Raw genomic sequence first — 12601 nt, 5'->3', positions numbered from 1 at the left:
CGTAGGCAGAAGATAATGAGTAGATACTGTTACCTGTATAGACAGGAGACTGATTCTTGTTTCCCTCCACTATCAATACCAGACTAAATTTATAGCAAAAGGGCCCCCTTGTGCTTCTAACAGAACCATATTGACAGAGGGCTACTGTACGCCATTGGACAGGCAACGGATATGGACTCCGACGCCGCTGTTCGGCCACCGATTGCTATACTCAAAGCAGATGCAACCCGGCGCTTTTGTAGGTGACGGATCTCAGAAGGGGACCTTCAAGGAATCTACCTTGAAAAATCTATATTCCGTAGCGCTTATCAGGAGAGGAAGCGATGTGGATCGGAACCTCTCTCGGGAGACCTGCCTTCTCCCGAACGCCACTATACACGTACCTACTTCTGCCAATCACATTCATGCGCGGGCGTGGGCCTATTTGGGGGCCATGTACGTGATATGCGGCTCCAAAAAGTGCGAGTCGGCCCAGAAACCTGACAGGGGTTTGTAAATCCCTCACAGTTCTTGGGAAACCAATTCGAGACCTCAACCGGGGGTGGTTCCTTGGGGATAAGAGACGTTGCCTGTTTAACTCCATTTTTGAAGGGATAGAATTCTACTTGGTCTCAAGTGAGAGGTCGCGCATATCGCTCATTCCACACGACAAAACACATACCGTCTAGTTCTCCAGAGAGTGACATTCAAACAAATTGACACGGTGAGCAAGACCTACGAATATGTTATCTGTGGAGGAGGTACCGTGGGATGCGTTCTCGCAAGTCGCCTCTCCCAGGCTGGACACAGCGTACTGGTCGTCGAGGCTGGTCCGGAGGACTACAACGACAAGATCATGAGTCCTGTCGCTGCTCCGCATCTCCATGGCACTGAATGGGAATATAATTTGATGACAGCCAAGCAGCCAGGACTGGGCAACCGCCATGTTCCCAACTACGGGGGCAAACTGCTGTCGGGCTCTAGCGGCATTAACTACGGTCTGTGGACTCGAGGCCACTCAGTCGACTATGACTCCTGGGCGAAGACAGTTGGAGACGAGCGGTGGAACTATGCGAATATGCTTAAGTTTTTTAAGATGACGCAGACTCACCACGATCCGACGGGGAGCCCTGCAAAGTACGGGTTCAGTGGGCCGATTTCGACCACGGCTGCGGCTCGTATGTACCCGCTGCGAGAACGGATACGCCAGGCAATGTTTGCGGCGGGTCTGGAATACAATCCCGATCCCAACGGCGGCAATCCTCTTGGCTTTGGACCATTCACGGAGAACTGGAAGAATGCTCTCCGACAACCAGCCAGCAAGGCCTACGATCTGTCCAAAGCGACAGTGCTGACAAACTCCGTCATCGGACGTGTGGATTTCGACGACTCTAAGACAGCTACCGGGATCACGCTGACCGATGGGACCCAATACACGGCAACGAGAGAAGTACTAGTTACGTGCGGTGCTCTCAAAACACCTCAGTTGCTGATGTTATCCGGCATTGGACCCCAGCAGCACCTCGCTCAATGCAATATCCCCACCATCGCAGATCTACCTGTTGGAGAAAACTACCACGATAAAATCTCGGCGACCTTCTTCTGGAAGCTACGAAACCCGGAGAAAGGATACGCACTCGGCTCCCCACTCTTCAACAAGCCCGAGTTTCGGCACGGCAACCCTATAGAATGGGTTGCAACAGTTCCTACCCCACACGCAGAGCTCATCAAGGCCGCCCAGAAGGACAAGATCGACCCGGAAGACCCATACCTACAGGAACCCCGCGGCAATGTCGAAGTGATGGTAGCCTACGCACCAATTGCCGGTGGTGGTTCTGAATTCCGTGTCCCTATGGACGGAAACCACATCAGCAGCCCCGTGGTTCTTCTTCTTCCAACCAGTCGAGGACGCATCACGCTCGCGAGCGCCGATCCCACTGTTGACCCAGTCCTGGACCCGAGATATCTCGACACTGAGACAGATCGTGCCGCGCTCCGCGCGGGTATGCGAGTCGCCTTGCGCGTGATGGAAACAGATTCTGCAAAGGAGGTTATCGATAGCGAGACACCGCCGCCGGGCTATGAGCCCATCACTAGTGCATGCAGTGATGCGGACCTTGACCGACGGGCGCAGATTGTGGGGAGTAGCTTTTTCCAGAATAGAGGTACGGCTGCGATGGGGACGGTGGTGGATACGCAGTGTCGGGTTAAGGGTGTTCGGAACCTCCGCGTTTGCGATGCTAGTGTGCTTCCTGTGCCACTGGCAGGGCATTACCAGGCTCCTATGTACGCTTTTGGAGAAGCCGTGGCTGATATGCTGCTTGCTCAGTAGGAATATCTTCTGTATTTCCCTAAATACATCACATGGTTGTTTTTTTTTAGCAGCCGAATTTGGACTCGTCGCACTTCTGAACAATGTGAAAAGAGAAGCTAATCGGATCACATTAGCCAACTCCTAGGTGAAGGAGGGACACCATAACCTACACCTGAATTTATCAGATTTTACACCCTACCCAGAAAGATACTTCGCAGGCGGAAAGCGACCCATTTGATCCCATTGTGTAAAGTTTGCCATTATCATGTACCATAATCCCATATCTTTCTGTGGTGTTCTGGTACTAGCACCAGAACGGTATCCCTCATATAGCCGAAACTGAAAAGTCTCGAGAGGCAATGTATAGTCTAGTCAATCATGTTTCATGGAGACTTTATAGCCTATCACCGATTATATATTGTAAATTCATGTTGAGAAGCAATCACACCCGGTGAACTTATATCCCCGAATCTTATGAGTCTTCTCAGTGGCATAGTAGGAAAAGGGTCCAACGCAGGTAGAGATGAGTATCTTACAAAACTATATAGCGCTCATCAAAGGTAGAACAATCTCAAGTTGTGCGAGTAGCTTCTACCCCACGCAGTATCAGTATTAGTGATTGGTGCTATGGTTGGCTAACGTAGCAGAGTGTTCCTTGCGTACTTACCTAGCGGCTGCATCGCTTGAAAGCCAGCGTTTTCAAATGGGGTTAATCCACAGCAGATGGGTGTTTACATTGGGCCACTTACCCTTATGAAGGGATCAATTACTGTTACTATCTGACTAAAATCAAGCACCTTAGTCTGAGCTGACACTATCAATGACTGTTAATGAATGTGGTTAAAGTAGTAAGCTGGCTATTAACTATGAACTCATAGAGGTGCATTCAGATTATCAAATTCTTCATCTTGTATCCGCGCACTTTCTTGCAGCATCGTTCGGAAGGTCCGCATCTCAAGGGTTCGCAACCTACGATGCCGTCTTCTGCTCCGGTTGAGTCACTTCGACCTCCCGAGCCGCCGGTTCTTGCTGCGCCTTCGACTCGAGACCCTCGACATTACCTCTCTCCAATTGCTGAATCCGCCCCGTCGTTACCCGTGTCTTCCATGCCGGTGTGCCGATATATTTGATGCCATTGGGATCCTCGAACATAGCCTCAGTCTCCTCCAGCGTCTTACCGGCCGTCTCGGGGAAGAAGAAGTACACATGTATGAGCATAGCGGTGTTGAACACGCCGAAGATGATATACGTCTGCCAGCGAATGTTGGCAAACGCAGGGGGAGTGAACAGACCCAACGCGGTATTAAAAGCCCAGTTTCCGGACGTTGACAAGGCAACACCTTTACCTCTGAGACGCATGGGGTACAGCTCTGGCGGGTAGGTCCAGCTGACAGGGCCCCAGGTTGGGGCATAGGATGCCACGAAGAGATAGGTACATGCGATCAATCCTTTAGCTGCCGCGCCGTGTAATCTCATCGACTGCTGGGCGACTCCGTCGATACCTCCGGGCACGACCTCACCGTGTACGGCCATGATGGCACCATTGGCGTACATGAAAGTGGCCATTAGTACCGCTCCGATCAGCAAGGTCGGCCGTCGGCCCCAGCGATCTAACCAGATCAGAGCGGGGAGGGTCATGAGCACGTTGATGATGTATTGAATGGAAGAGGCTAGGAGGTTTGAATCTCCAGAGTAGCCTGCCATCGAGAAGACATATGTAATATAGTACACTGCATCATCATCATGGGTTAGTCAGGGTGTTCTTTGCAGATACCCAGGCAGGCCGCTTACTCATGACGTTCATGCCGGTCAACTGGGACCAGATCTGCATAAAAAGGCCGATGATGGTGCGGTTCAACATTCTTGGCTTGAAGAGGTCCAAGTACGTGACATTCTTGAACTGGCGTTCAAAGTCACACATCTCCCGGATGTCCTGCATTTCAAGCGCAACAAATGGGTGGTTCATGTCTCCCTTGCAGTGGACCTTTGCCAGGATGGTTTGGCATTCTTCCCAACGGTCCTTTCGGGCCAGCCATCGCGGGGACTCCGGGAGAATCATCATACCCAGGCAGAGGAAAACGGCGGGAATCATCTGCAGACCCCAAGGGATTCTCCACGCTGCGGTGCTATATCCAAAGGCGGACCGATCACCGATGTAGGAACATCCATACGAGATACTAAAAAGTCCTGTCAGTCCATGGCAGTGCCCGATGTCTCATAGCTGGGCCAGAGCTTACTAGAACATGATAAGAATGCCCCATGTGATGGCCCATTGTTGGACACCAACAAACCGACCTCGTTTCGACGGCGGCGAGATTTCACTGATGTACACTGGGACCTGGGCAGATTCGATACCGACACAGAGACCGTTGAAGATGCGGCCCACAATGAGCATGCCAATGTTCTGCGAGGCGCACATGATCGTGGACCCAATTATCCTTTGCACGCACATTATCAATAACATAATTCATCATCTTGGTGTCTCATGTTTCTTTGTTCACACACACACACACACACAAAGAAAGTATAGACTCACCAAAGAGAGCAAGCGGCCATGATTGAAGTCTTTCGGCCAATGCGATCAGACAACGGACCGGAAATCAACGCGCCCAGCCAAGAGCCAGCAGACATGGAGGCGGTGATCCCTCCTTGAACCAACGATTCGGGGCCGGAGCAGTCTGGATCGTCGGTGAATGGAGGACCCTGAGGGCCTTGGTTAAAGTAACATTTGTAGGAGTTTTCGTTCAGCTGAGCAGACATGGAAGAGATATCAAACCCAAAGAGGGCACCGCCGACGACGGCGATGCCCGCAATGACATAGATGTTGCCAACCAACATGATGGTCGACCCAAGAAAGATTTACTCCCACAGCCTGCACCTAGAAACATCAGCACCAGGAAAAAGAAACGATCTACGCGGCCAAGAGAGCCCTTTAAATAGGAGTAGCTGTGTACGCATCAGGGACAGGACATGCTCCCCCAGAAGAAAGCTGACCCCGCACACACGTTTGCTTGGAAGAATCCCACGTCGGTGACAAGCCGACACCCTCTTAGTGGAGGTTATTTGGATGTATCTCCTGACGTGTCCCGTCGGTGCGTATGTGCTGCGATTGGGTCGCTTGTGCCAATGAAGGAAGGAAGTCTACCGGACAAGACAAAAAGAAATTGAGTGATTGGTCCCGCGGATCCGGATCCTGGTTCTGGTCATCTTCTTGAGCGCATCACATTGTGCCGAAGCCGTTGTGTTAGGGTTACATGAGGTCAACCTCGCCGGGACATCATCCATGTTTCATGAACACCAGCCGATCAGCCTGTGTTCCTGTTTTGCTCAGCTTTTCTCTCTAGATATATGTAAGAATCAACTGTGCTATGTACCCACCAACGAGATTCTATAATTCAGATGTGTATGTATGTACAATGGCCGGGACTTCTCCCCACCTTCACCTCCACCTCCACATTCTGCCTTCATATGCACAGCGCCAGGTCTCCACATCCCCTAATAGCGACCACATGTCTCGCACTCCACTTTCGAAGACTGCGTAGTAAAAATAGTGAGAATGAAGAGCAGCTGTTAGCTCTGTCATGAGGTCATGAGCAGGAATCCGACGAATCACATCGGGTCATCCTCGGGCTATTCAAGCCGATGGATATAACTCTGTTATATCCAAGGAGCAGAGGGAAATTTTTGATTCGCTCTGGCTGCCGCATGGACCTCTTCTCCTATATCCCCGCATTTATTGTCCATACTACTCTGATACTAGTATCTATGGGGAGACATGGATGGCACGATCCATGGGGTATGGGGTCCGTCCAAGTCATTGGTGGAACTAACATTCTCTGACTACGGAATGGATTCAGAGATATAACTGCCAAGGAGGGTGGCTGCCGTTGTGTATATGACGGGTAACTCGAATAGTTGACGCCTCCTTGCTTATTTAAACGAGATCGTACTGAAGGTGATTGTTTAAATCAACTTCCATCGTTGCCGGACATGAAACCCTAAGGTTGTTACATTTCAGGCGGAGGAGCGAGATGCTGGATGGCTTCATTCAGGATATGAACACGGTTCTTGGCGATCATCTGACAGGTCTGCTAGGCAAGAACTGATTCGAGGATATATCGAGCCAGTGAAGCAGGGCATCGAAATTGACCAAGACCGTCTGTTCCCTTGGCGCTTAGACCATCTTATTCATCATCATTGACAGCGGTTGATTTTTTTGCCGAGTTGCCGGTGGTCTCTAGACACGTGATCGGAAACATGATTGGGGGTGCTGATGTAATCAGCCAACATGAGAAGAAAAAAAAAAAGTTTGTTTAGTTTTCAACACACGATCAACCCAACCCAACCCAGCCCTAGAGAAGTGACCACCATAGCTCTTATCAAAATACGACAGTGCTGACTTGTCCCGCCAAGAAATACGAGGAATTGCCTTTCCGGTCTGGATGAAGTGCAAAACCGGCCGATTGAAGGCCCGTCCAGATAATGGAATGATGACATGGTGGAACCGAAGACGCTTAGCTGCAGGTGAACCCTGAAACACCGCCACCCAGCCATGATTGAGAGTGGGCAGCAGGACTCTGGGCCATGGATCAGGGATCGAGACTGCACTCAATCGACAAGGCCCCCTAGCTAAGCAACCAATCATTGCGCTCCTTCCAATGAAGTGGGAATCCCCTGGCGAGCATCCTTTGGTTTCACGCGCGCAAATGCGTGGCCACATTGAGGCGGCGTGGCTTTGACACCAATCAACGAGCTCCACACCGGGTCCCAAATTCTGAAAAGGGCAAACCAAACAAGCAATCTTCTGTGCCGCCATTACCGGCTCGGTTTAGTCCCGAGCCAAGAAGGAAATTCGAGGCCAGGACAATGCTTTCCCCGTTGGGGAGGTGAGTGACGCCGCTCTAATCTGACCAGTTCTACTCATCGTCTCCAATGAGGTGATCCTTCATGCCTAGACTTCTTGGCTGCATTCTCCATTCCATTGCTGCTTTTACGGTCATCCATGGAGAAACACAGCGTTCGTACCGAGTAGACTTGGCGATGGTTCCGAGTACCTTTTGTACTCCGTACAGTACCTCCTACTGGTAGTGATATCAGGTCAAGTCGAGTGTATACGGCATCCGTGAGATCTGTAGACACCACCCTTGTCTGCACTACTGCAAAGACCTTGCTTCCCGCACATGTTAGGGAGAGAAACAAGGAACCAAATATATTTGAAGTCAACTGATCATTGTCGACTTTCATGCACCGGAGGCAACAGCTGTTCTAGGTAATGAAATCCCACCAGATCTCGAAGGCAAGAAGTTGTCCATCACACCACCATACGTATGACAATTCACTTGAAGGAACGCCATTTGAAACACTTGGACAGAGACTTTATTGCAAGCATAAATGTTCGCAGTGTATTGGAAAAGGTATAATTCCAAATTACACAGGTCGGTGGTGCAACCGAAAGTACATGTCATTCCAGTTCTTGGTGTGAATCTATATATCTACAGGCAGGGGTGACGCGAAACGGAACTTAGGAGGGCATAGTAGTACTCACTCATGATTGTGTATCTCGTTGAATCCCACACCAGTCGTACGATGCAACCAAATCTGACTCCATGGGCATCGCAACTGCTTTTCAATCCAGGATGTGACCGTACTGTACCGAGTGCGTTGTATGTACTGCGGAGGAGACTGGAGGACTACGGGGTTAAAGCGGCGAGGAAGGGGGCTAAGCCACAAAGAGATGCCGACGAAATGGGACTTCCAATCAGGTGGCCCCGTTGATCTTCATCCCCCATCCCGTCGTCGTCAACATCGTTCGTTCTGCGTCTTGTCATCCTGCTCACTGCTTTCTTCCCGTCCCACCAGATCTTCCTTCCCAGTTGCCCCCTTCCCCCTTCTCCCCACCCCCCCTGGTCCACGATCGTTTCTCTCCTGCTCTCGCTTCGCCCATTCCATTCTTTATCGTTCGAATCTTGCTGGTTCTTCCCTCCTTCCGCATGGTCTAATCCAGTCCCCCGTCATGCCGGATTTCTTCCCCGATATCAGGAACCACCCCGGGAGGATCATCCTGCTCTGTACCGCCCATATCCAATTCCGTTGACTTCCGTGGACGATGCGAACGTTGTTTGCTGTACTCTCTGACTCCGCCGTATTTCCCATGGGACGTGCTGGTCAAGCATGTCCTGGGATTTGAAGAAGAGGAAGCTGCAAGCGCTGTGGTCGCACATTAACACAAGTAGTAAGGAAGTTCCCCGGATAGGCTATGAGCGCCCGTGTCCCGCTAACGGCGTGCGTATCATGGATAGGATCCCAATTCTTTACTGCTCGTCATGGATCGCTCTCGCAACCGAAAGGGTGGCGTCCCTTCACCCTGCGCCCGATCTACCTCACCTTCCTCGCATGTTTGATGTTTTTGATGTTGCTGATATTGGAGGGTTTGCGACGCTATACGATGTGGTACGGGGGTCTGGTCTTTCTGGAAGCAACGGAGGAAGTGTCCAGCCTCCAATCGTTTGCCTACAACTATATCCCGATTATTGTCGCTCTCATACTTGTTACCCTATGGTCTCTCGTCGACTTCGATGTTCTCCGTCTCGAGCCGTATTTCCAGCTGGCCCGACCGGAGGGCGTTCCGGCGTCCGTGCTCTTTATCAACTACAACTTCGGTCAAACCTTCGTTACGCCGTTTCTCTCAGCCAAACGCGGTCACTGGGTGGCCCTATTGGTATCGATTGTGACCGTCCTCATTCGCATGTTTCTCCCTGCCCTGCAGAGTACGCTTCTGGAACTGCGCGAGGTCACCGTGATCTCCAACGAACAGATGAAGACTTGGCCGGAGCTGGTAGACCTGCGCACGCAGGCCAATTGGATCGCCGCCCAGGAACGGAGCAGTTTCGATTCTGTAAATTCGGCCATTGCCTCCAGCACCAATAGTCTGCAGAAATCACGATCCCCCGACTTTGCCGTGCCGCCCGTGCAAATTCCTACAAATGACCGACGAGAAAGCACCTTGTGGAAAATCAACCAAACCATATATTGGTCGCAATTATCCTGTCACGACTTGGCGGCAAATGATGCGTTACCAGTGACGATCAACCAAACCGATGTGGAACACCCGGTCCTTTCGTGGAACGTGACTGGGTTGCCCCTGGTGAACGGGACGAACCAGGATTGCTCGTTGGACTTTCAATACGATAGCATTTTCTACCCGGAGACAGACTTTCTTCAAGTGCGTTACTGGGAGCCCGTGTGGACGACCGATACCTTTGACTCGGGCGAGGTGCGAAAAGCATTCCGTCCCCGTGGTTGTGACCCGTTCGATCTGTACGGCGTTCTGTTATCCGTCAATGCAACGACGGCCCCTGCCGACGCGATCAGCTCCCTGGGCTCCCAGTATACTTCGTCGGCAACCATGTTCGCCTGCGATATCGAGTACCGTAAAGCCACGGCGGAGGTCTGCATGCATGCGAATAGCTCCATCACGTCGGTGCGTGTTATTGCCAACACCACCGCCAATCTAACCGGCCAGGAATTCAATGTCGACGAGTTCCAGGGCCTCCTCTCTCACCGCGCACCATACACCAGTGATATAATCTTCATGCAGTATAACGATACAATGGGCGACCTCACCGTGACCGAGCTTCCGGTCATCAGCCAAGACATGGATGACTTGGAACCCATGCCCGTCCTGGATACCGCGACAGTCATGCAGCAAGGGGAGTTCGAAGAAAAAACGAAGCGAGTGGTCATTCAAGCCTTTGTGCTGACCATGGGGCGTTTGTTTAATCCGGATATACCTCCAACGACCGTCTCTGCCGTCCGCTTCGCACACCAAGTTACCATTGCCGTCGTTTCGTTCGCAGCGACCTTGTCGGAGGCCATTCTCTTCTCGAGCACCCTCGTGGCTCTTGCTTTATTGTATTTCTACCAGCGTCGCCCGAACATCCTTCAAAGCGACCCGGGCTCCATTGGGGCGATGTGTAGCATGGTGACAGATTTGTTCTCCCCGTCGAATATTCTCGGTAATGCCCAGTCCGATTACCATCAGCTTTCGACTCGACAGCTGCGGATGCTTCTGCGAAATTTCCGACTCTACTGGCAGGAAGGACCAATGGGAAGACGCGTGGAACTGGTCTCCGTGGACGGTGAGAGTCAAGGTAAGTACTCGGCTCGCCCTGGACGGTTCGATTGATTCCGCTGACGAGAACAGATTCCTCGACTGGCTTGAGGGACCGAATTCGCACGCGTGTTGACCCGAGGCCGCACTTTCTGGTGATTCCGATTTTTATCCTGGAGTTTCTCCTTCTCGTCGCGGTCATCGCTATCATGGCTTTGGTCATCGCCTCTCTCGCCCATGAGGGTAGTTTCCAACATCTTACCCAGTCGGATTCTAGTTTCTTCCAGGTCATCCTATCCTTCCTCCCTTCTGTGGTCGCCTCTGCTGTCGGCGCGCTCTGCAATTCTATCCAGCGAAATATCAGCATCCTGGAGCCGTGGGTCCATCTGCAACGCGGACAGGCAAAGGCGAGGGCCTCATTGTCGATGAACTACGCATCTCAGACCCCATGGCTGGTGCTTTTGAAAACCATCCGGGACCGTCATCTCTTGCTGGGCTTGGTGTCCTTGGCCTGCGTGGTTAACACGGTTCTCACGGTGGTTGCGGGTGGCCTTTTTACACAACAGCTCACCACGTCTGGGTTCTCAACCGATGTCATCCAGGCGAACTACAGCAATTCCATTTTCAAGCAAACCGACTTTGCCGCGGATTTTACCGAGTATGACCTGATTCAGACCAGTATCACCAGTGGGGTGCCCATGATCCCGTGGACCAGTCCGGATTATTCATTCGTGCCGCTGAAAAACACCAAGCGGAATGTAACTGCCTCGTACGAGGCTACGACCCTCGGCATTGGAGCTGACTTCGAATGCCAGGAACTGTCGATTTCCGAGCACCTGAAGAAGAATGACACGACGGGGGCATTATATTGGCAGTACCAACCGTTTCAGAATCAGAGCCGACAGTGCACGGTGGGCATGTTCCAGCAAAAGAACGAGAAGATCCCCCTCTCTATTCACTTCCTTTCTCCTGCCGCCCTCGAGGACATGGACCAATGCCAAACATTCACGGTGCTGGTACTTGGGCGATGGAATTACACAGGGGAGTCCGCCATAACCGAGAACAACACGATCGCTTTGCACTGTGAACCGCAAGTCCAGATGCAGAACTTTTCCATTCTTTTCGACCAAAAGGGTCAGATCCAGGACTATAACCCTGTACCAAACACTGCGATTACCTCTGGCCCCATGTATGAGAATGCCACGGTGAGCCTGGGCCAATTTAACAAGGTGTTCGCCTCCATTCCTCAAAGCTTTGTCGACGAGGAGCAACAAGGGCCTGCCGTGTCGTCGTATGACTGGGCGGGCTTCCTGGTTGCTCGCTTGTATAAGCAAAGGGAGAATAGGGTTTCGTCGCTTGATCCTGAAGACCTAATTACTATGTCGGAGACGGTCTACCAGTGGGTGTACAGCACCTACTTCTCTCTGTGGGGACCGACCTACCTTGAGCCGCTGGAGCAACCGTACACTGCCACCAATGCTACTGTCTACTACAGTACTTGGACTATGGTCCCGTCTGTCCCATCATTGACCATCGCGCTGTCTATCATCGCGCTGGACACGCTGGTCGTGTTGGTCGTGTTTGGGACGCGACGGGGTCGGTTCAAAGGGCCACGGATTCCGCGATCCATTGGATCCGTGATTCCTTGGATTGCAAACAGTCGGATGCTGAGCGATTTCCGAGGGACGTATTCATGGACCAGCCTCCAGCGCCGGGATTACCTGGAGCGATTAAACAAACGCTATGCATTCCGTATGTTTCCGGGATCGGACGCGCAGTGGCGGTTTGCTGTGGACGAAGAGCCGCTGGTGCAAGGGGATAAGCCGACTGTCGTTACTGATCCGGGCGCCTTGGATCCCGCGAAGCAGCCCGATGCGATCGAGCTTCGGCCTATTGACAATGATGATACCGGGGCGCAACGAAATCATGAGTAATGTGATATGACCTACCTGTATTATAGCACGGCGTCCTTGGGTTTTGGTTAGACAGGTTTTTGACGCTCTTTGTATGTGACGTTATGTATTGCGTGTGGGGGACTTTTGTACATATAGCATGATATTATATGGACCACATAATTTGACATAACGAATTGAAAGACCAAGGATGTTCTCCGTATGTTGTCGTACACTATCGACTAACGCCTGGGGGGAGTTTCAAGACCCCCATCTACCCTCAGTCAACTTTTATACAACGGTATC

General features: G+C 51.7%; 4 protein-coding genes across 4 annotated transcripts; 3 read left to right on the top strand and 1 right to left on the bottom strand.

Annotated features, from left to right (window-relative positions):
• Nucleotides 1-220: 220 nt before the first annotated feature.
• On the top strand, nucleotides 221-2311 carry BDV38DRAFT_291598 (GMC family oxidoreductase; the record flags this gene model as incomplete). Its single annotated transcript, XM_032061780.1, has 2 exons — nucleotides 221-238; nucleotides 713-2311. 2 exons carry the CDS (start codon nucleotides 221-223, stop codon nucleotides 2309-2311), a joined length of 1617 nt encoding a protein of 538 aa, XP_031915277.1.
• Nucleotides 2312-3262: 951 nt separating this feature from the next.
• On the bottom strand, nucleotides 3263-5131 carry BDV38DRAFT_270065 (sugar porter family MFS transporter; the record flags this gene model as incomplete). Its single annotated transcript, XM_032057079.1, has 4 exons — nucleotides 3263-4023; nucleotides 4085-4470; nucleotides 4531-4731; nucleotides 4830-5131. 4 exons carry the CDS (start codon nucleotides 5129-5131, stop codon nucleotides 3263-3265), a joined length of 1650 nt encoding a protein of 549 aa, XP_031915276.1.
• A 491-nt stretch (nucleotides 5132-5622) lies between these two features.
• Nucleotides 5623-6598, top strand: BDV38DRAFT_243015 (uncharacterized protein). The gene has a single exon (XM_032054171.1). It carries the CDS (start codon nucleotides 5936-5938, stop codon nucleotides 6131-6133), a length of 198 nt encoding a protein of 65 aa, XP_031915275.1. The 5' UTR covers nucleotides 5623-5935; the 3' UTR covers nucleotides 6134-6598.
• A 1565-nt stretch (nucleotides 6599-8163) lies between these two features.
• On the top strand, nucleotides 8164-12422 carry BDV38DRAFT_54947 (DUF3433 domain-containing protein). Its single transcript, XM_032063533.1, has 3 exons — nucleotides 8164-8525; nucleotides 8593-10443; nucleotides 10497-12422. Exons 1-3 carry the CDS (start codon nucleotides 8465-8467, stop codon nucleotides 12335-12337), a joined length of 3753 nt encoding a protein of 1250 aa, XP_031915274.1. The 5' UTR covers nucleotides 8164-8464; the 3' UTR covers nucleotides 12338-12422.
• The last annotated feature ends 179 nt before the right edge of the window (nucleotides 12423-12601 follow it).

Source organism: Aspergillus pseudotamarii, assembly GCF_009193445.1.
Source record: "Aspergillus pseudotamarii strain CBS 117625 unplaced genomic scaffold BDV38scaffold_17, whole genome shotgun sequence".
Classification (NCBI taxonomy): domain Eukaryota; kingdom Fungi; phylum Ascomycota; class Eurotiomycetes; order Eurotiales; family Aspergillaceae; genus Aspergillus; species Aspergillus pseudotamarii.
This window is presented reverse-complemented; position numbering and strand designations above follow the sequence as displayed.

Excerpts from the sequence above, each read along its gene's own strand:
- BDV38DRAFT_54947 (XM_032063533.1), top strand. The coding sequence starts at position 8,465 with ATGTCCTGGGATTTGAAGAAGAGGAAGCTGCAAGCGCTGTGGTCGCAC. Across the intron at positions 8,526-8,592 it reads GTCGCACATTAACACAAGTA|GATCCCAATTCTTTACTGCT; the intron begins GTAAGGAAGTTC and ends TATCATGGATAG. Across the intron at positions 10,444-10,496 it reads CGTGGACGGTGAGAGTCAAG|ATTCCTCGACTGGCTTGAGG; the intron begins GTAAGTACTCGG and ends TGACGAGAACAG.
- BDV38DRAFT_243015 (XM_032054171.1), top strand. The coding sequence starts at position 5,936 with ATGGATATAACTCTGTTATATCCAAGGAGCAGAGGGAAATTTTTGATT.